Here is a 26,282-nt window from a genome sequence, read left to right as displayed (position 1 = left end):
AGCATTTACCGGTTACTTGAAAAAAAAAATAATATGATAAAAAAGTGTGCACCTTTTATTGTACCTAAAATACTTAAGTGGGCCACTTGAGTGCATTTTATTGAAACTCAGCATTATTTGTACGCGTTGTACAATGGAAGTTCAAGTGGCAATCGTTTAAATTCCCTAAATTTTTGTCTTTTGGTGCAATTTTAATTCTCACGGAGGTAGAAGTGCATCAAGTGCAACGAAGAAAATATTAGGGTGCAACAGGAAATTTTTATTCAAGTGGCGCTTAAATATTTTTGCACAACGTTGTCGTGATTTGTAACAAAGATGGGTAATTGTTTGTAATAAAAAGGGATCGTTGCTTGATGTTATTAAAAATTGATGACAGTGCGAAAGAAGGATTATTTTGAAGATATTTTAATTTTTTTTTTAAATAATTCGCTTTAAATAGGGAAAACGGATAAAACATTATTCAATGAAAAATCTTAAAAAAAAATAAAATTAAGAAATGATTCGACTGTTTTTGTCTTTTCGATTAAAACATCGAAAAATTCAAAAATTAATTAATGTTTTTATTGACAGAATGGTCTTCTTTGTTTGCAGACGACATTTTTCTGTTGTCAAACACTCAAGGACAACTTGAAAAAGGCTTGTGCAAGTGCTGTGAAGCTCTGGAAACAATGCATACAAGGAAGGCTGCGAGAAAATAGAGGTCAAAATCAATGAAAACAACAACACACGTGATTCTGAGAGACGTTCAACGGTCAATTTGCTATTCAAAGTCCAATGTGCCGCTATTAATCACTAGATGGCGTCGAGTAAGTTCCAAAACCCACCGCTAGGTGGCGCCATATGACCGCTACTCAAAAAATTATCGGTTAATCGGTTAATTACCGGTTAATCGGTTAATTATTTTTTTTTTAAATATTTTTTAATTTAATTTAATTTTTTTTTGTTTTTTTTTTATTATTTTTACTTTTTTATATTTTTTTCAAATTTTTTTAGAATTTTAAAAATTATTTTTTTCATGTTTTGAATTTATATTATTAAATCAGAGGCGGACAGGCCATTGGGAGCGCAGGGAAAATTTCTAGTGGGCAAAAGAGTGTCAACTATTTCGAATCCTGTGCATCACTTTTGCAAGCGGCCCTAAATCCATTGGAGTAACGTCGTTGTTGACGATCTTCGCAAAAAACTCGATTATCGGCAAACCCCGAGGGAAAGGAATCTGGAAGAAAGAGCGGTAAGCCGCTTCGATCTTTAGCAAAATGTATGAATTTTTGGGCTTAATTTTCGAAATATCCTTAAAAATCATGAAATGGGCCGTTGAAAATATATAATGCCAGGGCCGATTTTTTTTTCCAGCCCGCCACTGCACTTGATCATCTAAAACAGAAAAAAAAAAAAATTAAGTAAAAAGTGAAAAATTTTTAAGCGGTTTTCCTATCGTATAGTTTTCCAAGTTTAATCCTCATGATGATTTAAAATTATATTCTTTTTATTTTTTTAATTCTTCAGCATATTTCCATATTTTTTTAAAATTACAATTTAATCAGTCACTGCTGTTAATTACTAATTTTTTGTTGCTCAACAAATAATTATGCCCTTTCTCATCTCTCGAAAAAAAATTCTAGATTAAGATCAAAACTCTTTCACAACAAGAAAAAAAATTATGTAAATTAATTTTAATTAATAACGGTAATTTTAAGCATTATTTGGCAACGTGTGCATTTCCTACTCAATTGCCCATTAACTTCTTATTAACATCATCCCACACTCTAACTGAATGTTTGTTACAAAAAAACAAAACAAAAAAGTTCTTAACGATTATTTCTTCCTCATCATCTCTCACATGCGAAAAAAAATTTGTCGACATTCGACAACATAATTAACGATAAGGTAGGTTCTTTCAAACAAATGCAAAGCCCCTCTCATCGTCGTCATTCATGTAATAAATAAAAAAAAATCATTTTCGTGCTCGTACAATTGCGCTTTCAATTACACTCCGCTGCTATTATATTTGAGTGAATTACATTTCCACACAAATACATCCACAGCGCGATCATCTGCGAAAGAAAGAAACTGGCTTTGAATGTGGAAAAAAAATTATTGTTTATTCTAAGCTAAGTTATTCAGTACGCGAGTGATAGTCACGGTGATCAGTTCAGAAAGCGCGGCGCGAACGATCGAGACTCTCTTCATATTTTTTTTAGATAATAATAAATAATAATTTGAATGAAAAAAGTGCATGATGTGCTGATAAAAGATACGCGAAGGTGAAAAAGGTGATTTGATTATTTTTATAACGAGCATTTTTTTTTATAATTTTATTAAATAAAAAAAAAGTGAACAATGAAAGAAATTTATATGATTATCACTGAATAAAATATAAAAAAGTGATAGAAAAAGAAGAAAAAAAGAGAAAATAATTTAATAAATAAATATTTTAATTGGTTTGTGTGTTGGTAATAATAAGCGGATAAGAAAAGAAATATTTATTTAATAACTTAATTAATAAAAAAAATAAAATTAAAATAAAGAAAAATCGTGTCATAGAAAAAAAATTAATAAGATCAAAAAAAGCAAGGTTTGTCTAAATCTGACAGTAAAATAATAATAAATAGTAAAAGCAGATGATGAGTAATACCTACAAAGATTAACCTATTTAACGTTAAATTTGATACAAATTTGGTAAATATTATCAATCATCTCGATCTCTTAGTTTTTACCAAATTTATTAAAAATGACTTTGAGCAAGATTTTATTTGCGCACGACTTTCTTGTGCGGTTGTTGTTTCAAGCCACGTTCGACGCGATGAAAGAACGATGTGACCACCGGTGATCGTGCGTCGAATTGTTTTTCTTCGTAACGCAGTTAGTTGCTTTGGTTAAATGGGTCGTTCAACTACAAAGTTGACAGGAAATGACGTGAAATGAAACAAAGAAAAATTGAGGAAAAAATTAGATCAGATTTATGTTGCAAAAATAATTTAAAAGTTTCACTCTAAATATTGAAGTTTCAATTTTTAAATTAATTTTTAGAATTTAAATAAATTTCAAAAAAGTTTTAAAAATTTTATAAGATTCAAAAATATGCAATTCTTAGAAAAAGTTGTTTTTTATAATTTTTGTTTTTTTATAAAATTAAATAATTTTAAATGTTTAAAATAGTAATTATCTAATTTATGTTTTTATGCTTTTTAAGACAATTTCATTGAAAAAAATTTTTTTATCAAGTTTTTAATTTTTTTTTATTTTTAATGACATAAAATTACATATTCCCATTTAAATAAAAAAAAACATAAATTGATGAATATACAATAAAAAAAATGAAATTAAAGAAATTCGTTAAATTCTGCCATTTTACCTCAAATTTATTTGAAAGAACCAAAATTACTCTTGAAAAAAATGTATAAATACACTCAATCGACCAGTAACTTTTTGCAAAATAAGCAAAAATTCATAAGAGATCTCTTAAATTATCGTCTGAAATATGTCAAGTAAGTACTAAGTACTTCAAAAAATCAATAAATGTCGGCACTTTATAAGATTATGAAATTTTTTGTTAAAGCAAAAAACTTCTATTACTTGCAGAATAATTATTTTTACTGTCTAACTACTGAAAATTCGATTAGAAAGCAAAAAATGTTGCTCCATTTTACAAATTTTAGCTGACAGAACTACTAAATTTTTGCTAATAAATTATTCAGACGAAATAAACAAAAAAGCTGAGTCAGTCTGAAAATGACCAATGGGCAAAAAAAAAACTTAAAAGAGCTTCAGAAAATTCAAATACAGATTTTTTCTCTCTCTTGTCTTATTTTCTCACATTAAGTCCATCGATAGTTCATTAAAAATCTATCAAACCACAACGATTCCATTTAAAAGTCATTAATCTTGTCCCTATCTAAGGAATTTAATGAGCTACAAACATTAATGGTCATGTTATCTACTTACTTGCATACAAAAAGAACAACAACATCGACTAGCGACAAGTCATGTTCAGAATTCAAAGAAAATGCTAAAAAACATTCACGTTTTATTTTTATTTTCTTTCTTTTTTTTAACACAACTCTTTAAAGCTCTGGCAGATACAATGCAATGAGACACTTCCTCCTCTGTGTTACACACGCATATCCATCTGGTTCATTACATCTTCTGCGCTCTTTTTCCATATGGCTCATCATCAAATTCGAATGAGCTAACACATCCGATAGTGTATATTTGCCATACATGCATAACAACAAAATATTCTCACGATTTGTTTTTGTTATTTTTTTTATATGCTCGCTGTTGAAATCGTTATTAGTGTTATATTAAAAGTATTATTAACAGTCACACTTCGTCTTCTTTTTTTTCTTTTTTTTTGTCTCTCCCTCTATTATTATGTTTTTTCTATAAATTAGGCAAAACGAATTTTTTTTTTGAACTTTTTGTCCCTTTGATAATGGGGGCAAAGTCAAAAATTCAAAATGAAAAATAATTTTTTTAATTAAATTTTAAAATTTTTAATATGAAAATTAATATTTAACATGAATTTTAAATTATTATCTAAATTATTTTAAAATTAATATTTTATTTTATTTTAATTTTTAATATTTTTTACAAAATTGATTATTGAATAAAATTTTAAATTCTATATATTTTTTTTTTATTAACTCTTTTTTATTTTCAACTCAAAATTTTCTTCAATCCATTAAAAAAATCAATTCTGAATAAAAATAAATAAAATTATAAAAAAAAAATAATTTTGAATTAAATTTTACACAATTTTTTTTTAATTTTAAAAAATTTTTCTCCTATTTTATTTTTATTTCTGACAAAAAAATTGTGAGTAAAAAAATTAAAAATAAATTTGTAACAACCTTATTTGAAATGTTGTAAAACACAAAATACCTTCTAATGGTAATGAAATGATTCACGAAACATGATAACTCATGTGGCAACAAAAAAATGCCTCAAGAACAAAATTTTCGTCAAATTTCAGCACGAATTAAAATTTTTATGAATAAAAGTTGTCAGATAATTAGCGACCGAATAAAAAAATCTCATTTTTTAATGAAAAGTCATATAAAAAGGTATCAAAGTTCGTTGATCTCTTCACCTCAAGTTTTATGTTATTTATTAGACAACGTGCACCTCTATCTATCGCTCTGCACATAACAGCAACAACAACAAATGATGTCGAAGTCGACGACGACGACGAACGACGAGTGAATGTGAATTTAATGTCTTTTGTCCAAGCCAAAGTGAAATAAAATAAATAAAATAATCGTAACAATAATAACAGTAAATTTGCTCTTTTTTAACAAAAAAAAAAGTCGAATCCATAATAATGACTGAAGAAAGAAGAGTCACATTTTAATGATTGAATAAACGAAAAAAGAGCAAACGAAAGCTTGAATTTGTGTGGTTAAAAGACCAAGAAATCGTCACCGTAATAACAAGACGTGAGTAAATAGTAAATAAACAACGATTCGAACCGTTACACACACCTTCCTTCAAGTACCTTCACCTTGACTGAAGAGCTGCAAGACACAACAACAACAAAAAAAAGACATTAACTTGGTAATAGAATAATTATTTACAAAACAGCGAACTTGTTAAATTTTATACGTTTTTGTCAAATTTGAAACAATCAAGAGTAATCTGTTTTTTTTTTTTGGTAAATTGGATTTATTTTCTGGTCGCAGAAATTGATTCTACTTTTGGACCGCAAATGAACGTGTGAACTATTAACGGTCAATATTGTCTTAATGCGAGCAGGAAGGCTTTCTTTGTAAAAATAAATTACTTTTTTTTGGTTAAAAATATAAATCTGTGGCTACGAAATCACGAAAAAAGTTTAAGAACGTGATTTTTTGTAATGGACATAGATTTACCTTGAATTGGATATTTTTTTAAAAAGAATATTGAAAGGTGAGGCAGTTGACCCGCAGTTGACAAGAACTCACGAGCAGAGTTTGAAGATCAGGAAAGAATTTGCTGTCACGAAAAATGATTTTTAGGAATTTCAAGGCCGTTGTGAAACTGTCGAACAATCATTTCTTTGTAGTTTTTTACTTAGAAAAAAATTTAAAAGATTTTTGGTTTTTAATTAAATTTAAAAAAAAAAATATTTTTAAGGTGAAAATATGAAAATTTTGAATTTTTATCTCTCAAATTAGGTCGCTTTGTGAGGAAAATGATCGTTTTTACGGTATTTTTAGCACTTTTTTTATTGAAAAAAAATTGAATTGCAATTTTTAAGACCCATTGTTTTGGTTTTTAATTTAAAACCATTCACTGTTTTTTAAATTAATTATTTTATTTTTATTTTAAATATACTACAATAATAATAATTTTAAATATAATTAAATATTTAGTAAAAATAATTAAAAATTCAATTTAGAAAAATGACAGTCGCATTTTTCCTTTTTTATCAAAATATTTCAGGGCTTAAACTAAAGTTTTGTAAAAAGTAAAAATAATTAAAATTTCAATTTAGAAAAATGACAGTCGCATTTTTCCTTTTTTATCAAAATATTTAATAAAAAATTTATTTTTACCAATTTCAAAAATTTTACAATATATGAAATATTTAATAAAAAATTTATTTTTACCAATTTCAAAAATTTTACAATATATAATAAAAAAAAAATGATAATTGTAATTATAAATAAATTATAATTAAATAAGCAAAAACATAAATTAAATAAAATTGTTGAAAAAAATTCTAAAAATTTTTTTTTACAATAAAAAAACGTGATTTACATAAATTTTGCCAAACTGCTAAAAATTAAAAAACTAAAAAAAAAATTAAAAACCTTCTAAAGACTTTAATTTTACAATATCTGATCATCACGAGACCGCTTTAGGCAAAAAAATCATCAACATTTATACTAAAGTAAAAAAAAAGTACAAAAATATACATTTCAAGAAGCCTTGACGAAACAAACAAACAAACATAAAAGGTCAAAAGTTCATAGTCCTCCTTCTCGTTGTATACTTAGTGGTTGTTATTTGACTCAAAACAACAATAAAATCGATGTTTTTCTTTCTTGTTTGATTGATTCCAACAACACTTGTCAAACATTGTTGTAACAATCGGCGAACAAAAGCGAGTGAACTGATTTAACATCGTTTTAAATTAATCTTTGTTATACTTTTGATACATCACATTTCATTAAAAACACATTTTTTAGCCTTTGGGGAGCGCGAGCTCGTCATGTCGACATGAAACTCGTCGATTTTTTTTTATTTATTTATTAAATCCACTATTTACAATTTCATTTAGTCGGAAAAAAAGAGTCAACGTTCATCAAGAGTCGTCGTCGTTGTGTGTTAACTACATTCAATTTTATTTACATTTTAAATATAAATGAATAGAATAATATTCGCTTCTTTCTCTCGGCACTACTGTGGAGCGACGTATAAAACGACATGACAAAATAATATAACGACAATAAATGAATGTTGTACAGAGAAACAGACAAAAGGTGGATAAGGTCAGACCAATTGAGATCATTAAAATTTAGATCAAAATGCTTCTCGTTGTGTTTTTTTCTGTGAGTTTCGTGCATCTTCTTCGAAATTTGGCGTTGATGTGATGAGAATGATGCAAGTAAATCGATATTTTGTCAGTCAATCGCTTAAAAAAAACGTAAAAAACGCAATTTTGCAAATTTTTTGTCGGCACGTGCATGGAAAACAGCATCGATTAAAAAAAAAACTGTGAGAGAAAAGAATGCCTTGACCCAGTTTCGCGTCTTTTGTCTTCGTTTCTTGCCTGCTTCCTGGTCTTTGTCTGTCTTCTGGCGAAACATTTTATTCGAAACAAACATTGCAAAGCTCTAAAATTGACCAAAACTCGGAGCATAAATCAATTAAGGTGTTAACAAGTACATCCGAGTCGGTAACGCGCTGCTGCCCTATTAATGGGGATTAACTCTGCAGACATTTATTTAAATGAGCGAAATTCTAACACTAACCTACCCACTTGCTCATTGAATTGACTGCAATTTAAAGGTGTGCACGATTGTTTCATCAGCATATTTATTTCGGTGCTGCGAGATGCGGAGGGGAAATCAGAAACTGACTGAAATGATGATAAATGGATGAGAATATATTACAAACTTGGCTTTTTTTATTGAATTGCATAATACTTACTAAGTAGAAACGACGACTACTCGATGATTTTGGATGAGATGAAAACTTGTATAAAACATGAGAGACTTTCCGGTATTTTATTAATGAAATAATTTTTCCACATAACACAAATAACAACAGCAGCCGATGAAGATCTAGTGAAAGTACATAAAAAACAGCGCGATAAACATGATTTTTCCATTAAATTAAGGCAGTTGTAGTAACATCATCATTCATGTGTTACATGCACTTTTAATAAATTCATCTCTTCTTCGCCGCTTTTTTTTATTTATTTATATAAAAATGTGAATTATGTGATGTATGAAGATCGTTTTTTGAAGTGTTTTTTGTCTGTCTGCTTGAAAATTGATATAAATAATTTAAATATTTTTTTAAATTAAAAAGACGAAAAATTTGGTAATTAATTTATTTTATCAAACTATTTTGCTCATTGTTATTGAAAAAAATCAGGATGAAAATAAAAAATAATTATTTACAATTATATCTTTTCATTATAAATCAATTTATATTGAACCCATAGATAAATTAATTTAATTTTTTATTTTAATAATTTTTGCTTAAAAATTTTATTTAACATTTTAATTGAACTGGATGAAAAAAATATATTTAAAGTTGTATGAATTAAAGTATAAAATTTATTTAAAAATTTAATTTATTTTTTTTCAATTTAATTTTTTATTTAAATTTAAAAAAAAAAAATTTTAAATTTTTGATTTAAATTTTTGCTGAATTTAAATTTTGGTAATTTTAAATTTTCCTTTAATTTTAAAATAACTTTATTAAAATTATTTTTTATATCATGATATACCTTTGAAAAGTCACACCAAAAATTTGATGCTTTATTTTTAAGACCATTAAATTTAATTTTTAAAATTAATTTATTCAACTATTTTTATTTTATTAAAATTTTTCTTTTTTAAAAATCTTACCTTTTGCGACAAAAAGTGAAATACTTAAATTTGATCACATAATTTCAAATAAAATGCTAAATTTTAAGCAAATTCTAGCTTTCACTTTAAAATAATAAAAATTACCAAAAACCTTAAATAATTATTGAATTAAAAAATATTTTTTTTACCTTTTTTAATTTATTTTATTTTATTTTGTCTTAAATGGGGTAAGAAGCTAAAAGCTTCTCCCATAATTTCACAAAAAAATTGACCATAATTTCTGTGAAAAAGCACTTTAGATGAAAATGCTTTCAACACTTGAGACAACTTTTCACGTTAATTTTACGATTTTTTCTCATGTATACACTTTGCTCTCATGTAATACTTTACAACAATTTCTCAATTATTATTTTTTTATTTCTTTGTAATAAAAATAATGTTTTGCAGATACTGAAGACACAAAAACCAAAGGCAATTTACAGCAGATTTTCAATACAATTACGCCGTACTTTACCAATAGAACGTGAATTATGGGAAAAACTGGATACTGTTGCATTCGAAAGACATTCTGTTCGCTAAATATACTTGTATTGGTAAGTCACATGACCATCGATGCAGTTTCATGATCACGAGACTAATTGAATTTGGTTTTTATGTTTTAGCTATGCGGCGCTTGTTTTTTGGGTCTCGGACTATGGCTGAAGCTGTCGTATGAGGGATATGGCTCGTTATTGCCCGAAAATGCCGGTTTAAGTGCAGATTGCCTGTTGATGACCTTCGGAGTGCTTAGCTTAGTTATCTCATTTTTCGGTTGTTGCGGAAGTTGGTTCCAGTCGAGATGTCTGCTTATTATTGTAAGTACCGGAATTGACCTTTTTCCTGGAATTTTAATTAAAAATTGTATTTTCTTAGTATTTTTCTTTAGTGATAGTTCTGTTTTTGAGCGAATTCCTGATTGGATCAATTGCTTTCGTGTTCCGCGGTGGCATTATGCGGACAATTTCGAATGACTTGAAGTACGGCATTGAAAAGCACTACAATGTGTCGGACCGTGGCAGTTTAATTGCGCCATCAGTTGCTGTCATTTACGATCAATTGCAAGTGCAGTTCAAGTGTTGCGGCGTGCACTCGTACGAGGACTGGTATGACATCAGTTCATGGCCTGGCGAGAGATGGGTACCAAAATCGTGTTGCAAACCAAAATTACTTGAGAACTTGGATGGATCGGGAGACGATGCTGGTTACGTTGATTGCACAAAGTAAGACAATTTTAATTTTTTTCATCAAAAAATGACAATTTCACACCCTCATGCTGTTGAATTTTCTCACGCAGATCCAAAGATCCAAGTCTCTGGTGGGAACAAAGTTGTTCAAAGGCCTTGACCAAATTCTTCCTTCAACGAATTCACATTGTTGGCTCGGTCGCACTGGGAATAGCAGGTTTACAGGTACACATAATTTTATGCAGAAAAAAAAAGTCATTAACACACCTGTTGTCATAACTTACACTATCCTTGTTTTAGCTATTTGGATTAATTGCGTCGATGCTCCTCTTTTGCACGATAAAGCACATGAAAAAGTCCGATTCGTACAAATCGTATTCCCCGCAGGTGGATTCGAGCATACAAAGGAACAGTCGCACCACCTCGTACATGGACGATTGAGTGCGCGCGACAATTTTCAACCCCGATGACGACGATGATTAGTTAAGATAAGAAAAGAATTTGTGCCAAAAATTATGTTTAACATTCCGTAGTATTTATCGAGTTATTAAAAAAAAAGACAAAAAAATATATTAATTAATTATATTTAAAGACAATAACTAATAAATTTTAATGAATTACCGAATTATCGTATAAGTGAGAACAAGAAAACGATGAGCCAGTAAACAAAAATAAATAAATTTAGATGTAAGCAATTTTAGATTTCCGTTTCACACGAATTTATCACAGTTCTCGGCCATTCTATGCTAAATTTTGAACTATACCAATAAATTAAACATGATATTCTACCTTAAAATGCGGAGTTTTATTGTCTTGAGAACAAAATTGTAGATGTTTTTCGTCGTTTTTTGAACTCTGATGAACTATTTTTAGTGACTTTAGATGAAATTCACAAGTGTTGGTGAATTTCTTAACGAGGTATGTACTTATTTCAAGCAACTTTTGCAATTGCTTAGAGTAGATTTTGTATTTTAATGTTTCTTTAAATTTAAAGTATATGAATTTAATTCAGTTTTCGTCGATTAAATAAATTTTTGGCTTCAATTGAATTAATTTTTAATTTAAACTTATCAATTTTAGGCAAATAAATTTAATTATTTGTATTTTGTCACATATTATAAATTTAATTGATAGCTTGACAGTAAAAAAAAATAAATAATTATTTATAAAATATTTTAAACAATGTTTGAAAGTGATTAATTATAAAATACCTAATTAAAAAAAATAACTGAATTTTTTATTAAATTTTAACTAATTAAAGTTTTAACTATTTAAAAAAATTAAAAACATTGATTAAAATTTAGTTTTCAAATTTTTAAAATTGAAGAAATTTACGAATTTCTTCAATTTTAACGTTTTCAATAAAAACAATAAATAAAAAAAAATAATTTTTGAATTAAATAATTGATTTTAAACTGAAAGAATTATTTTTTAAATTAATTTATTAATTTTGGATTAAAAAAAAATAATTTTTAAATAAATTAATTTAAGACTTTTAAAAAATTTTCAATCGATCACGTGATTAATTTTTTTTTTTCAACTAAATTTCAATTAAAGCATACTTACGTCATTTTTTTTTTATTTTTTCAATAGGGTTTGAGTTTTTTAAATATTTACAAAAATACTAAAAATAAAAATCTTTAACTTTTAATTATTTTTTTTTCTCTGGAAAAATAATTAATTTAATTCATTTAATAATTTTTTCAAATGAACAAATTTTCGGCAAAACTTTTTGATCATTAATTGCACATTCTTGAAGAAATTTAATGAAATTTGACCTTTTTCGAATATTTTTTGACCTCTCAATCACGAAAATAAACGATAAACACTCAAGGTTTCCATTCATCATTTTTCGATGTCACTAAATCACATTTATGAGTCATCATGTTCTATTTTTATATACTTCCATCTTGACTCTAATATGCATTGAGAACATAAATATAAGATTAAACTCACATGAAAAACTGATAACGAAAGTAAAAAAAATCTCACTTGTTCACAATTTAAACAGCAAGTTGTTCTTGGTAAAAAAAATTACTTCATATTTTTATTCTTCTGCTTCTCTCTTAATAACGTAATACTAAGGAGATTCTTTGTTTGTTTGTTGTCTTCCTTAAAATCTATGTATATAGGCATTATGTATGTTGTACATATATATAAAAGTACGTGCGCGAACTGTATAAAAAAGATGTAACGTAAAAGACATATAAAGCAAAAAATAGAGTTGAAATCACGATGGGTTGTTATTCTTAATGCGTCATCCGATTTTCGTTTGTGTTCCCGCTTATCCGGACTGGGCGTTGTTGAAGAGATTCTTGAAAGACTTTCCGATGGTTTCGGCCACGGCATCTGATTCGCCGCGCGAAACGCGATCCAAACGTTCGTAGTCGACCAACAAGGGCCACAAGAGGAACACCGAGACGCAAGTGTAGAGAATCAAAACCGTCAGTTGCTGTAAAAAAGTAAAACATAAACGATAATTATGGCATTACGCAATTGACGAAGTCGTAAATGTTTTGTTTAAATATAAACATTTTTTTTTCGTTTCGATGAAAGTAAATAAAAATAAAAAAAGTAAAGACTTACGAAATAACTGAAGCAGGTGTCACGGCAAAAGCAGAGTGTGGCATAACCGAAGCCAACGAGGATCATGGCTACCGATCCGAAGGCAGCAAAGGCATCGTAAGCCCACAAATCGAGGACTTTTGGCAGAAAGAGATTGACGAGTTTGTCATGATCGCGCAACTGGGCCGACTTAATTACCAACCAAAGTGCACCAGCCTACGCAAAAGAGACGACGTTCAATTGTTATTTTTGTCGTTAAACTGTTTTTTTTTTGGGTGTTGTTAAGTAACAAATGGCGGAATGCTTACCAAAACCAACGTGTTCAAGATGATCGAAGTGGTGATTCCGCAAGAGCCTGTTTTGCCCATTTTGTTTTTTTTTTATTAATTATCACTGGAATGTGGTATTCTAGGGAGGGAATTCAAAAAGTGTTTTCACTTTCGACACACGAAGCAACTTGAAAAGTAATTAAATAATTTTAATACAACACAACAAGAGAGTTTCGACAATACGCAACGAACCACTGCTAACTACTGACTGACTCGCTTGCAGACCCGACGACTTGTCTGTGTGGCATTTACGTCGTAGAAATTTCAAACAATAGCTATGTAACTCTATTTATTTTATTTTGGTGGTGTGTGTGCGATAGCGTACGTGATCTGATGTGGTTGTGTTATTTAATAGTATATTAGTCGCGACATGTAGAATACTACACAAGGTAACATAACATATACCGAATCGGATGTACATAAAAACTGGTTGTTGTTAGGTTATTTCAAACTTGCGAGAAAACATCGGTATTTTGATATGTTGCGAATAATTTTGATATAATTAATTTAATTCTTCATTAATTTTTAATTTAATTTAATTTTTAAAAAATGTACAAGTTTGGGTTTTTGAAATAATTATAAATTTTATTTATTAATTTTTTAAATTATTATTTTTTTGAATTAATTATTTTTTAATCAATTTTGAAATTAAAGAAAAATTAATAAAATTTTTAATTTAAATTTAAAGTTGATTTTTTTTTTACTTTTATTTTATTCTGAATTTTATATTATTTTTAATCCATCTAATTATTTTTAATTAATTTATTTATTTATTTAAAATTAATATAAATTTTAAAATTTAATTAATTAATTTTGATTTTTTAATTTTTTATTTTGAATTTTAATTTTTGATATTAAAAATAATATATCAATAATTTTTTTTCGTTAAAAAATAAAAATAAATAAATTAAAATCTTGACGAAAATTGACTTGAAAATAAAAAAAAATAAAATTCAACTAGAAAAGTAATCTAGAAACTGAAATTCTCCCCTAAATTTGTAACAACCGAACTAGTTTACCAAAACATTCACCCAAGCGTATGACCAATGAGATCCAAAACTTTTTTGATGATGTCATAACTTCGGTCCCTTATTTTTATTTTTTTCCTTGTATTTATTTACTTTATTGCAAAAATATACACAGACATCGATGCGTTAAAATTCTACAGAACTGGGGTAATAACAACAAACAACTCTCATGCCGACACACATCCATCAAGACATATCAAAGTCGCTTGCGCTTGCAAAAATTCAGCGCAGTGCTAAATACTTTAAAAAAAGATAAAAAAATAGTTGAACAAGTGAAGTCTTTTTTTTATTCAACGACGACAACAAAACGATGATTGAATTATAAGTCTGCAATGACCTTGCAACTGAAGTATTATGACTGAAAAAATGACCAACGATGCGGTTTTATTATCTTTCTTTTTGTTATTTTTACATCAGAATGAAGAGCAGACAATTATTAAAATTTTTGTTTCTATAAATAGGTTGAATGAACCTTTTTAAGGAGTTTCGATGCTTGGTCACGTAAAAACGTAAAATTAAATCATATTGCGCCAAAATTGCTTTGAATAGTATAAATTACTCAAGGACTTTATTGCAATATTTTTCGTGTTTCAACCACACAAAGTTTGTAAGAAATTTATTTCTGGATGCTTTCTTGTTTTTTGTTAGGTATTGCGTAGGATTTTCTTTATTATTAGAGCTTCTTTTTACAAATTTTACAACAATCATCATCTGCTGATGTAAGAAGAGGATGTAACTTAAATATTTTTGGAGGTTTTGTTACATAATTTTAATACAAAGAAAAAATTAAGAAAAAGTTTTAAATTTTTAAAAAATTTTAATTAAATAAAACTCAAGAATAATATTTGGAATTTTTTAATTAATTTATTTTTACCTATATTAATTATTATTAACTTTTTAATAATTAAATATTTATTTTAATATAAAAATGAGACGAATATAATTAATTACCAAAATAAGATTTTTTTTTTGCAAAATTATAATTTTTTTATTTTTAATTAAAATTATTTTTTTTAATTTTAATTAAATTTTAATCAAAATACCAATTTTTTTTAAATTATTTAAAAAAATAAATCGAATAAAATTTATTTTTACGATTTTACATGAAAAAATTACAATATCAAAATTTAAAAAAAATTGAAGACTTAGTATACACTAAAAAATGAACGAAGAAATTAATTCATTTAAAAAAAATAATTAAACATTATTTTAAATAATTATTAAAATCAAGTTAATTAAATTAAAATTCCAAACATTTTAATTAAAATTTAGTACTTTTTTCAATTTTTATATTTATTTATTTTTTTGTTTTTAATTTTAAATTATCATATGTAACATTAATATTAAGTTACATGCGGCGCACTTTTATAATAAAAATATCAAACAAAAGCAAAGTGGGCTTCTCAAAGCCTTCAAAAAGTCACAAAAAATGTGAAAAAACACATTCTCATTCACAAAACTCGAAAAAAATACAAATCTCTTTGACATGCCATACATTTCACTAAATGGGGTGAAAGTAAAAGCAAATCCTGTCTCCATTCACAAAACATAAATAGACTCAAGTTCGCAACGGGGACGCAGTAATTCCCGAAAATTCTTCAAAATGTGACTTTTCACTAAAATGGCCCGGAAAAATATAAAAGCTTCAAATTCTTTGGTCGCACATTCATACAAAAATTACAAAAACTAAAAAAACTTATTGGCCAGTTTTTACCTTAGAAACGTAAAAATTTGTGCCTTTTTTTAAAAAATCGTCTATATCGAGCATTACACAAAATGCTTGAATACAAAAAATCCCACAGCTTCCCATTCTTCATGTGAATTCTTTGGTAAAATTAACTAACTTACCCCAGTTTTTACCTCAAACGATTTTTTACACTGCTTGACAAAAAACCACAGCTTCCCTTTTTGTTCTCGTTCGCCATGCATTAACGGACTACTTTCACTTGGCTCCACTGTTGCAATAATTATCAACTTATAGCCTCTTCCCTTTATTTTTCATCATTTATGACAACGTCGACGACATCGTTGATGACGATGATGATGAACAGAACTCGAGGATACTTATCTCTCTCTCTCTCTTTGCTTGACATTTAGCATACGCGTGGATAACTCTTAGACATCTTCATTTGTCGTCGTCGACGTCGTCTCTGATCGTCGTTCTACAGAAATAAACATTCATCGCTATTTATGCCACCGCACCGCGTTGCGGCATCGACACAGGACGAGAGTGATTACTCAGCTTTTCACTCGTATTGATATATGATGATGAATAGTAATGATTTGGTCCTGTTTAAAAAATTCCCCACACACATACACAGAGACAAACACTTTTCCTTCATTTTGATCTATTTTTTCTTTCTTTTTCATGGATATAATTGGTGCATGCATAACTACGCTTCTTTCTAGATAAGTACATTTTGTAATACTTTTTTTGAAGTGCTTTTCCCGCTGAAAATCTATTTAAGCTGCGGCAAGATCAAAATTATGCTTAGTTTGGATTCGGTCGTTGCAATGTAAATAACTAAAAAAAATAAAAAAAAACGGATAAAAGTGAAAATTTGTGGAATTGATTTTAAAGAGACACAAATAAAAATTTTAAAAAAAAATGTAGAGCTTTAAAAAAAACATTTTTTTGTAATGTTGAAGCAAGCCACGTGGAACGAATTAACGGAAGACGCGCAATAAAATTAACAAATGGACATTCAGATAAATCATAGGTGGAAATATCACAAGTGGAACTTTATTTAGCAAAAGGTATAAAATAAAAAAAAATAATTGCGAAAAATAAAATTAAAAAATTATTCAAAGTGATTTGGCGCAAAATGTGAATAAAAAAATAATTACAAGGACATTCCACTTCTTAAAAGTTTTAAAAAAAATATTCACCCCCACGAAAAAACTGCTAATCAATTTATAGCTTTTTTACAAGTACCCAATTAAATTGGAGTATCATCAACACAATTTTAGTACAAAAAAAAAATTGGAAAATCACTCTTCTTCTAATTTTAGCTCATCAAACATCAACATATACTGTACAACTTACATCTCACATAAGAATCATCGACATGATTTTCTGTTCCTTCATCTTACAAATAATTATTACAACATTTTGCTTTAGTGAACTTTTAGCGGAATATAGGTGAGTACTTGAACACTCCTCGATCGGCACAAGAGTCCTCGAAAAGGAAATATTTTTGGTTCAATGATCTTCTCTTTAATCTTTTTTATGTATCGCTTGATTTTTTGCTCATTATCCGAAAAATAAAATCCTTTTCAAATGTGTGGAAATAATGCAGTACAAGCTTGACATTCAATGACCTCCTTCCGGAAGATCCGAAGCAATATGATAAAATGAGGCCTCCGAAAAAGGTATTTTTTTAAAAAATATTTTTTGTGGCAAGTGGACAATTTATTTTTTTTTATTTAATAAGATTTTTTTTTTTTATTTAAAATTAAAATTTATTTTGTCCTTTATTTTTTTAACTACTGTTATTTATTTCACATAATTAATTAATTTGTACATATTTATTTGATTTTTACTCTAAATTTTGTAATTAAATTTTAAAAACTTTATTGGTTTACATTGAATATCCAAGTTTCTCTCATGAATTATTAAATGTTTAATTGAGACTTTTATTGGACCATCGAAAAGTTAAAATTTTAATTTTTTATAAATTTAAAATTTTTAACGGACTAAATAATTTAATTATAAATAAAATAATAATTAATAAGTTAAAAAAAAATATAAATCCTCAAAGCCTTTATTTTATTTTCATTTAGAAATAATTCATTTTCAACACAAAGATCTTTTAATTATTGTTGATGCTTAATTTTTTTATGCTTTATGTTTTTCTTATTTGTCGATAGTTCCATAGAAACTTCATAGATGCTTTCGTTTTTTTATAAATTTAATAAAAAGATATTGCAAAAAATTCTTATAGATTTTTCAATTACACAAAAATCTTTTAACTTTTGATGCTTAAAAATTAATTTAAATTTTTATTTATTAATTGTTTATTATTAAATTCTTAGATTTAATTAAATTTAATAATTTTATGGATTTATAATTTTCTCAGAGACCTCAGATATATTTTAATGTTTTTATTCATTTTTTTTAAATTTTAATTTAATAATTTAATTTTATTTTTAATTTTTTATTCAATAATTTTTTTTATAAATGTTTATTTAAATTTTCAATAGGTCCAATTTTTTTACCAATAAATAAACCTAATTCTAATTATTTTTTATTTTTATAAATTCCTCAATTTTTCCAATTTATTTTTTTTTAATTTAAATATTTTTATTGATTTATAAATTCCCAAGAAACTTCATAGATACTTTTTATTTAAGTTAATTTTATTTGAACTTAAAAATTATTGAGTCAAATTAATGAAATTTTAATTCTAATATTTAAAATTTAAAAACCATACAAAACTTTAATATTAAAAATTTATTTTGTTAAAGAACCGAATAATAATTTTTATTAAATTAAAAAAATATTGAATTGAAGATATTTTATCTTATCAATCTAGGTATTGACAATTATTTTTTTTAAATAATTAAAAAAATACTCATTATTATTATTTACATTGAAAAATTAACTCAAAATCCAATAAAAAAAATTTCTGAAGTTTTAAAAGCTTGCCTATTCTTTCATTTTAATTTTTTTTTATTACAAATTCCTTAAAGTTCCTTAAATATTTTTTTATATTAAAATTAATTTTTCTTATTCACAGGATGGTGCAGCTACAACCGTATTTTTTCACGTTACCGTTATGGGGTTAGATAGTATTGACGAAACTTCTATGGTAAAACATAAAAAAATTTCCTTTTAACGCTTTTCTAAGTTTTCTTCCTTCTCTCTCCTAGACATATGCCGCTGACATATTTTTTGCACAAACATGGAAAGATCACAGGCTTCGATTGCCTGAAAACATGACGTCCGAATATAGGTCAGTTTACTTTTCCTTAAATTATCCTAAAAAAATATAATTAAAATTTTGTTTCTTAGATTACTAGAAGTGGAGTGGTTGAAGAACATGTGGCGCCCAGACTCATTTTTCAAAAATGCCAAAGCCGTTACCTTCCAAACAATGACAATTCCGAATCATTACATGTGGCTTTACAAGGACAAAACGATTCTCTACATGGTCAAATTAACGCTGAGACTTTCGTGTGCGATGAATTTTCTCATTTATCCGCACGATACGCAAGAATGCAAATTACAAATGGAAAGTTGTAAGTATTTTCTAAGCGATTTCCGGATAAATTTATTGATTTGTATTTTTTTAGTGAGCCACACGACTGACGACATGATTTTCCAATGGGACCCCGACGTTCCTTTAGTTGTGGACGAACATATCGAATTACCGCAATTAGCTTTAGTTAAGAATTACACAGCCGATTGTACGCAAGTTTATTCCACGGGTAATTTTTTTCCTACATTTTCCTTGATTTTTCACTAAAATTCTGATTTTTAGGCAATTTTACATGTTTGGAGGTGGTTTTTGTGCTAAAACGTCGCTTGGGCTATTATTTGTTCCACACGTATGTGCCAACGTGTCTCATTGTCATCATGTCATGGGTCTCATTTTGGATAAAGCCAGAGGCAGCTCCCGCTCGAGTCACTCTAGGAGTCACATCGCTGCTAACATTGTCGACACAACATGCCAAATCACAAGCAAGTTTACCTCCGGTGTCTTATCTGAAGGCTGTTGATGCTTTTATGTCCGTTTGTACAATGTAAGTAGGAGCCTAAACTAAAATTTCTTGAAAAAAAAAACATTTTAAAATTATTTTTTAGCTTTGTGTTTATGGCACTGATGGAATATTGCTTAGTTAACATCGTTTTGGGAGACAATCCGGTCCCTAAGGCACCAAAAGACATCAAACCTGAGAAGAACAATCGAACTGTGAGTCATTTTTTCGCCTTAAAACGACAACTTTGAAGCCTAAAATTAATAAATTTTCACTTTTTACAGACAATTCGACGTGATCGATCGCGCGAAAACTCAATCGAAAGTCCGCATCCGGCTTTTCGGCAACTCTCATCGAAAGCAACGCTGCCAGAGAACACGATAATCCTGACACAAACGATTCCGCCACCCCCCAAGCCACCCTGTTTGTCGGGCAAATTGACGCCTGCCCAGATCCGATTGGGACGCGCCGTCAACATTGATCGCTTTTCGCGAGCGTTTTTCCCGTTTTTATTCACTTTGCTGAACGTCATCTACTGGATCATGTTCTGGGAGTACATCTAAGAGACCATCAAAGTCGTTCGCGAAAAATTTTAGATTTTAATCTAGTCACTATTCACTAAGGTTTTACGAGTAAATACTTATTTTAGGTAATTAATTGCAAATAAAGAGATAGAGAAGAGTTAATTATATAATTTATAGGGACACAAAAACTCACTTTTATTTTGGAAATTCCGTTCGTGTTTATTTCACAAAATATTTCTCTTACAATATTCAATTAGATAAATTTCCTTTAGAAGAGCATGCGGTGTGGATATTGGTTGCTCTTCAATGCAAATTGGGATTTGAGGTATCGCTGGAGCAACAAACCCTCCTTGTGTTTCTTGATGCAGGCCTTCAATGCTTTGTCAACCTCAACTTGATCCTTTTTGCGTTGCTCTGACGGCACGTATTTCTCCTCCTTCTTGGCAAAGATGTCGCCTTCGGTACGTTTTGTCTGGGTCTTCTTGGGGCGCTTGAAGTAGTTGTCGTTGATGTGCTCGGGCACCTTGAAGCCCGTCAAGTCAACCTTGGTGCGCGTTGCGATCACATAACGTTGCGAGATGCGACGCAAGGGGCAAGTGTTCAAGCAGAAGGGTCCATTGACGAGCAACAAGCCCGACGACAAGACCTTCAACAACACTACACGTTTGCCTTGATGACGGCCCGCGAGCAAAATCAAAACACGTCCGGGTGTCAAGTTCTTGCGAGTGTAGCGGGTATGCTTCTTGAAGTAGTTGTGGGATGTACGCTTGACGACACCAGCCTTGACGGGATAGTTGGCCTTGTTTTTCTTCAGCAAAACAACGCGTTCACCTCCATTCTTGGCACCACCGATTTTCTTCACAACAGTAATGGCGACTTTTGGTTTCTCCACCTTCTTGGGCTTGGCGTTTTTGAAGCGATACAAGCACTTGCGACGATATTGGTCGGCGCGGGACCAACGGGTGACTCCGCTGCTCAATTCGCTGTTGTTGTGGCGATGTTTCGACGATTTTTGGCCCTTGGCCGCTGGTTTTTTAGCTACATTAGTCGGTGCCATGCTTTAACACGTCCTCTCCGACGAATCACTTGAATGAAAAGAAAGAGAAACACGAGGAATTTGACAGACGTCAACGTCAAAATGACAGACGCCAAACTTGTCTTTTGAATTAGAAAATGGCAATTTTTTATCATTTTCAACCGTCTCATTTTAGTTCCAATATCCGCCACTACGCTGCTAGGTGGCGCTGCTTTATCACTTTCATTCGTCTCAGTGGATGTAATGATTGAATTAGCATGAAACGAATTTTATCAATTTCATTCGACTCATATGTATTTGAAATAATTTGACCGTTGGGGGTTTATTAACAGGGTCTTGAGAGCTTTTTTGGCTAAATTGTGATGGGTTGGGAGCTATTCAAGATCCAACGTGGCCTTTTTTTAAACCTTTCAAAGCTCCAAAGGGCTAAATTTCTCTAATTTTCACTCCAAAAACTCGACAAAGTCTAATTGGAAGCTCGAAATGTACAATTTTGGATATTTAGGAGGTTGAAATTTTCAATTTAAAAGCTTTTTTAGACAAGGCTATGCCAAATTGGTTCAAGAGGAGCTTCTAAGAGACCAAAAATTGGATCTTGGAACCCCTGAACTCTCTATTCAAGGTAAGAATTGCTCATAGAAATCTCTTAAGGAGCTCCATAACGCCGGAATTACTTACTTTTTGTCTCTTTTTAGGCGCATAAAAGACAATATTAGATCACAACCTGCTTCCAAGAGTTGAAGTTAGATCCCAAAAATCATCTAAGAAGTCGAAATAAGACAGAATACAGTCTTTCAGAAGCTTTCAAGGCGTTGAATTAGATCTTTTCGAGCTTCCAGGCCATCATATGATCCCAAGGAGCTTCCATGAGGTTAAAATTTCAGGTATCAAGAAAAGACATTAGAGTAATCAAAAGTCAAAATCAAGGTAATGTATTCAATTCAATTTCAAGGATACATTTTTCATTAATACAGTTTTCTTAAAATTAATAAAGGAACAATTTGGGATCACGAAGTGCTTAATTCATTGTTGGATCCTTAATCCTCATCTTCATCGTTAGCATTTTCATCGATGACGGGATCGTATTCAATCAATTTTTCTATTTCTGCACTGCTGCACAACGATGGATTCCCAACAGCAGCTCGAATTGTTGGAAAATCGGCTTTTTTGTCTTTCAAAACGACATTTTCCAGGGCGAATTTCTCTGCAACAATGGTATGGCAGTAGATACCATCACTTTCCATTACGCTCGTCACTTTTTGCAAAACAATTCCAAAGGCATCCAGGACTCTTTTTGCACTTTCTAATCCAATGCCAGCGATTGAGATGGTGGCTTGATGACCCTTGACGACGTCTACTGCAGGAGGAGCTTTCTTCTTCAATCTCGGTGTGCTCTCAGTCATTTTGATGCCCAAAAGGTGATGGCACATCGTGTCTATATCGTCCTCGAAACTCGTATCTTTTACGATTTTTACATCGCCTACCCACTGAACCATCAGCTTGGCGGTCTCCATTGTGATGCCCTTCACAGTCATGGTGATTTTCTCGTCCTCTTCTTCGAAGTGAGAATTATATTCATAGACATCCAAGACTTCCATAACACAGTATGATTCGCCTGACAAAGATTGTCCTTGATCCTCACTGATGACTGTTGAATTTGACTCGTCAGACTCGCCTTCGAGGAAATCATCACCAGCGGAATCAACGTGTTCACTTGTCGGGGCTTCAGACCGCTTGATTGCCAAAATATGATGGTTTATTACTCCATCGGGTTCAACGATGCTCTCCTCATGTGTGATTTCAACAGATTCCAAGACACTTAAAATTTGCTTTGCCTCCTCCATAGTTATTCCAAAAACAGTTATTGTCGCTTTCTGATTCATTTTGGTAGAGTTTTCACACAATTTTTCACGATTGAATTTGTTTTTAGGCTTTATTTTCGGTATTAGGGCTTAAATTTTGCAATTTTAATGCTTTTTTGTGTTGTTTTAGGTAGAGACGAAGCAAAAGTGACGAAAAAACGTGGCACATTCCCAATAAGCAATTCGATTGAGGAACAACAGACGATCACAGACCAACAAAACGCTAAATTTGAAGAAAAATATTAGATAATTAGGTAACTTAAAAGACATTTAATTTAAAAAAAAAAAGCTCGGGCAATTTTGACTTATTTTATAGGTAATTAGGTGATTTGGTTATATTCTGCGTCATGTTAACGGTAGGACAAAAAGTCCGGTATGTTTTCGTTTATAGTTCTTCTGTCAAACTTGTGCATACAAAAGTTTTTTGGTTCCTCTCTCTAAGTTAGTCAAAAATATCGAAACAAGTAAAAATGAGAAAAACTATTTTATACAGCCTATAATTTTTCAATTTCTTTTCAATTTTCAACTGATTTTTGACAGATCTAAGGCTCCAAATAAAATGTTAACAACCATTTTTACTCTTTAGAACGAATATTTATTCAATTTTAAGCTTGAAATCATCTTAAGATATCCAATTATTATTCACTTTTAGCATTAAAATCGATCAAATTAAATTTTAAATGTTTAAATTATACAGCCTATAATTTTTCAATTTCTTTTTAATTTTCAACTGATTTTTGACAGATCTGAGGCTCCAAATAAAATATTAACAACCATTTTTACTCTTTAGAACGAATATTTATTCAATTTTAAGCCTGAAATCATCTTAAGAATGACTAATTATTCACTTTTAGCATTAAAATCGATCGAAAATTGATGAAAAAATTTTTACGTGACCAAATTTTTATTTTTTTTTAAATTTTTATTTTGTGAAATTAAAATTGTATAAGATTTGAACGTTTTTTTAATTTAAAGTTTTGACTTTTATTTGTTCAATCAACTTATTCAAAAAATCTATTAAAATCAAAATATCATAAAAATGCGACATTATTAATTATTTATGCCTAAAATCAAAATATCAATCATTATTTTATATGTGATAAAAAAACACATGCCTGAAAAACATAACGCTTTTAATAAAAATTATAATTTCAAAAATTATTAACCCATGTCACATATCACACATTAAATTACATATTTATTTTGGATTGTTGATATTGTGAAATTTTAAGTATTTTATCGATTTTCATTGAATTATCACAGCAAATATTACCACAAAATGGGCGAAGAATGGTGCACGGAACACTTGAAGAGCCTCGAGATCGTTGACAGACGAACAACGGCTCTGAACGAACTAAAATCGCACCTAATTACAAAGGGCAAGGATGATGCAGCAATTTACGACCAAGTCTTATCCTCGAAAAATCTCTTCGAATGTCTTAATGAGACCAACAGGTAAATTATTTCTTCATTTTTTCATAAAAATCTTTCATTAAACTCAAATTTTCCTTCAGTGAGGACTCAACTCTCGCATGTGACGTTCTTGCAATTTGCATGAGTAACTTGGAACTGGAAAAATCCATTCAGAACACGAATTTACTTGGTTCTGCTCTAACTCATCACAATCCCAAAGTTCAAGCACTTGGCTGTGTCGAAATCTCTCGCATCCTAAGGAATTGTCCAAATGGCATCAAAGATGTGAATCTCGTCATTTCGCTCATCGACTGCCTAAAATCCGAAGAATTGAATGTTTCGTTGCCGTGCATCCCGATTCTCGTGCAATTACTTCCCCAATTTTTGGATATCTCAACTGTGATGAGTCGTTTCTTGGGAACTCTCGATGCCGAAGCCAGTGTCAAATGCCGTTCGTACGAAATTGCCGTCAAAATAGCCAAAGTTTCTGCCGATCGATTGAATCACATGGACGGGGTCTTGGAAAAAGCTGTTGCTGATTTGGAATCCACTGATATCCTGTTCCAGCTGAACATGATCGAGATTTTATCGGAACTGGCAGAAAATGACCATGGCTTGCTTTATTTGGAAAACAAGGGAGTTTTCACGAAACTGCTGAAAGAAATTGAACAAATCAGTCAAAACCCGCTAAGTAACTTTGTGATTCCCGGTTTGATGAAATTTTACGCGAGAATTGCCACAAAATACCCGGAAAAGGTATTCGAGCAATTTCCGCAAGTGATTTTTGCGTTATTTGAATGTCTCGTGATATCGCTGGACTACACGATTCTTCCCACAGCCTTGGATACGTTGGGAGTTTTGGCACGATCGCGTACGGGAAAGATATTTTTGGAGAACACTTTTGGTCCGCAGATGAAACAAACGCTTCATGACATGGGCGCGAATATCCAAAATCTACCCACAGACCTGAAAATTCGCATTTTGGAGTGTTTAGATAACGTTTTCTACACAAACCCGGAGGAAAATGACAATCAAGTTGCCTGCATCACCGAGTCGTGGTACAAAATTGTATCGCAAAACGACCAAAGCTTGCAGTTTGTCTTTAAGTACATCCAGAACCCCTTTCCCGATATCAAGGGAGCCTCGTATTCGTTACTCAAAACGTTGTGTCACGTCAAATGGGGACACGAACGTTTGAACAAGACCGGCGGATTGATTGAATACCTATTGGATCGCAGCACCGAGTCCGATAAAGACCTCAAAATTGTAAAATATGAAATTATTTGTTTGCTGGCCGAGTCAAATGTGTTTCCGCCGAGAATTTTGGTGCAGTTGAAGAGTTACGTGAGTGAAGGAGCCTTTTTCGTGCGAGGCATGACAGAAGTGGCAGTTGAAGGGGCACAATAATTTTTGTATTTTTTTCGATATTTAAGAATAAAAACACTTTGATCTTATTATTACATGTTTATTACTTTAATAATAATATTTCCTCCTCAAATACGCAATTTTATTTATTTTTTTTATATAGTTTCGTTTATTCTTTAACATTATTTGCATCTCCATAATTAGCATTTTT

At 29.8% G+C, this 26,282-nt stretch overlaps 5 protein-coding genes across 7 annotated transcripts; 3 read left to right on the top strand and 2 right to left on the bottom strand.

Moving 5' to 3' along the window:
* The first annotated feature begins 2,136 nt into the window (after positions 1-2,136).
* LOC134838016 (tetraspanin-9) lies at positions 2,137-11,032 on the top strand. 3 transcript variants are annotated; one of them, XM_063853450.1, is made up of 6 exons: positions 2,137-2,264; positions 9,474-9,619; positions 9,689-9,880; positions 9,939-10,285; positions 10,360-10,474; positions 10,550-11,032. In XM_063853450.1, the coding sequence occupies exons 2-6, from the start codon at positions 9,557-9,559 to the stop codon at positions 10,688-10,690; spliced, it is 858 nt and encodes a 285-aa protein (XP_063709520.1). In that variant the 5' UTR covers positions 2,137-2,264; positions 9,474-9,556; the 3' UTR covers positions 10,691-11,032. The 3 variants fall into 3 exon arrangements, with proteins under 3 accessions (XP_063709520.1, XP_063709519.1, XP_063709521.1); XM_063853449.1 differs by having other exon boundaries at positions 2,137-2,273; XM_063853451.1 differs by lacking the exon at positions 2,137-2,264 and adding an exon at positions 2,585-2,679.
* A 1,213-nt stretch (positions 11,033-12,245) lies between these two features.
* Positions 12,246-13,336, bottom strand: LOC134838395 (uncharacterized). Its single transcript, XM_063853915.1, has 3 exons — positions 13,123-13,336; positions 12,836-13,030; positions 12,246-12,701 (listed from the first exon to the last, which is right to left on the bottom strand). The coding sequence occupies exons 1-3, from the start codon at positions 13,180-13,182 to the stop codon at positions 12,534-12,536; spliced, it is 423 nt and encodes a 140-aa protein (XP_063709985.1). The 5' UTR covers positions 13,183-13,336; the 3' UTR covers positions 12,246-12,533.
* A 3,452-nt stretch (positions 13,337-16,788) lies between these two features.
* LOC134827749 (glycine receptor subunit alpha-2) lies at positions 16,789-20,574 on the top strand. Its single transcript, XM_063840540.1, has 10 exons — positions 16,789-16,928; positions 17,184-17,313; positions 17,471-17,543; positions 18,911-18,982; positions 19,044-19,126; positions 19,186-19,412; positions 19,467-19,601; positions 19,655-19,916; positions 19,978-20,086; positions 20,156-20,574. The coding sequence occupies exons 2-10, from the start codon at positions 17,240-17,242 to the stop codon at positions 20,432-20,434; spliced, it is 1,314 nt and encodes a 437-aa protein (XP_063696610.1). The 5' UTR covers positions 16,789-16,928; positions 17,184-17,239; the 3' UTR covers positions 20,435-20,574.
* Positions 20,575-20,588: 14 nt separating this feature from the next.
* Positions 20,589-21,502, bottom strand: LOC134827750 (large ribosomal subunit protein eL6). The gene has a single exon (XM_063840541.1). The coding sequence runs from the start codon at positions 21,450-21,452 to the stop codon at positions 20,664-20,666; it is 789 nt and encodes a 262-aa protein (XP_063696611.1). The 5' UTR covers positions 21,453-21,502; the 3' UTR covers positions 20,589-20,663.
* A 3,002-nt stretch (positions 21,503-24,504) lies between these two features.
* On the top strand, positions 24,505-26,151 carry LOC134833661 (26S proteasome non-ATPase regulatory subunit 5). Its single transcript, XM_063848065.1, has 2 exons — positions 24,505-24,748; positions 24,808-26,151. The coding sequence occupies exons 1-2, from the start codon at positions 24,573-24,575 to the stop codon at positions 26,111-26,113; spliced, it is 1,482 nt and encodes a 493-aa protein (XP_063704135.1). The 5' UTR covers positions 24,505-24,572; the 3' UTR covers positions 26,114-26,151.
* Positions 26,152-26,282: the final 131 nt, after the last annotated feature.

The sequence above is a fragment of the Culicoides brevitarsis genome, chromosome 1 (assembly GCF_036172545.1).
Source record: "Culicoides brevitarsis isolate CSIRO-B50_1 chromosome 1, AGI_CSIRO_Cbre_v1, whole genome shotgun sequence".
Lineage (NCBI taxonomy): Eukaryota > Metazoa > Arthropoda > Insecta > Diptera > Ceratopogonidae > Culicoides > Culicoides brevitarsis.
Note: the sequence above shows the minus strand (reverse complement) of the source record. Positions and strands in the feature narration are given on the sequence as shown.

What these genes read in the sequence shown, in the direction of transcription:
- LOC134833661 (XM_063848065.1), top strand. Translation starts at nt 24,573, where the DNA reads ATGGGCGAAGAATGGTGCACGGAACACTTGAAGAGCCTCGAGATCGTT. An exon ending in TGTCTTAATGAGACCAACAG is followed by an intron (nt 24,749 to 24,807) that starts GTAAATTATTTC and finishes ATTTTCCTTCAG; the next exon opens with TGAGGACTCAACTCTCGCAT.
- LOC134838016 (XM_063853450.1), top strand. Translation starts at nt 9,557, where the DNA reads ATGGGAAAAACTGGATACTGTTGCATTCGAAAGACATTCTGTTCGCTA. An exon ending in CGAGATGTCTGCTTATTATT is followed by an intron (nt 9,881 to 9,938) that starts GTAAGTACCGGA and finishes GTATTTTCTTAG; the next exon opens with TATTTTTCTTTAGTGATAGT. An exon ending in TGGGAATAGCAGGTTTACAG is followed by an intron (nt 10,475 to 10,549) that starts GTACACATAATT and finishes TCCTTGTTTTAG; the next exon opens with CTATTTGGATTAATTGCGTC.
- LOC134827749 (XM_063840540.1), top strand. Translation starts at nt 17,240, where the DNA reads ATGATTTTCTGTTCCTTCATCTTACAAATAATTATTACAACATTTTGC. An exon ending in GAACTTTTAGCGGAATATAG is followed by an intron (nt 17,314 to 17,470) that starts GTGAGTACTTGA and finishes GAAATAATGCAG; the next exon opens with TACAAGCTTGACATTCAATG. An exon ending in TTTATGTCCGTTTGTACAAT is followed by an intron (nt 19,917 to 19,977) that starts GTAAGTAGGAGC and finishes ATTATTTTTTAG; the next exon opens with CTTTGTGTTTATGGCACTGA.
- LOC134827750 (XM_063840541.1), bottom strand. Translation starts at nt 21,452, where the DNA reads ATGGCACCGACTAATGTAGCTAAAAAACCAGCGGCCAAGGGCCAAAAA.
- LOC134838395 (XM_063853915.1), bottom strand. Translation starts at nt 13,182, where the DNA reads ATGGGCAAAACAGGCTCTTGCGGAATCACCACTTCGATCATCTTGAAC. An exon ending in TCTTGAACACGTTGGTTTTG is followed by an intron (nt 13,031 to 13,122) that starts GTAAGCATTCCG and finishes TCTTTTGCGTAG; the next exon opens with GCTGGTGCACTTTGGTTGGT. An exon ending in ACACCTGCTTCAGTTATTTC is followed by an intron (nt 12,702 to 12,835) that starts GTAAGTCTTTAC and finishes ACTTTTTTACAG; the next exon opens with CAACTGACGGTTTTGATTCT.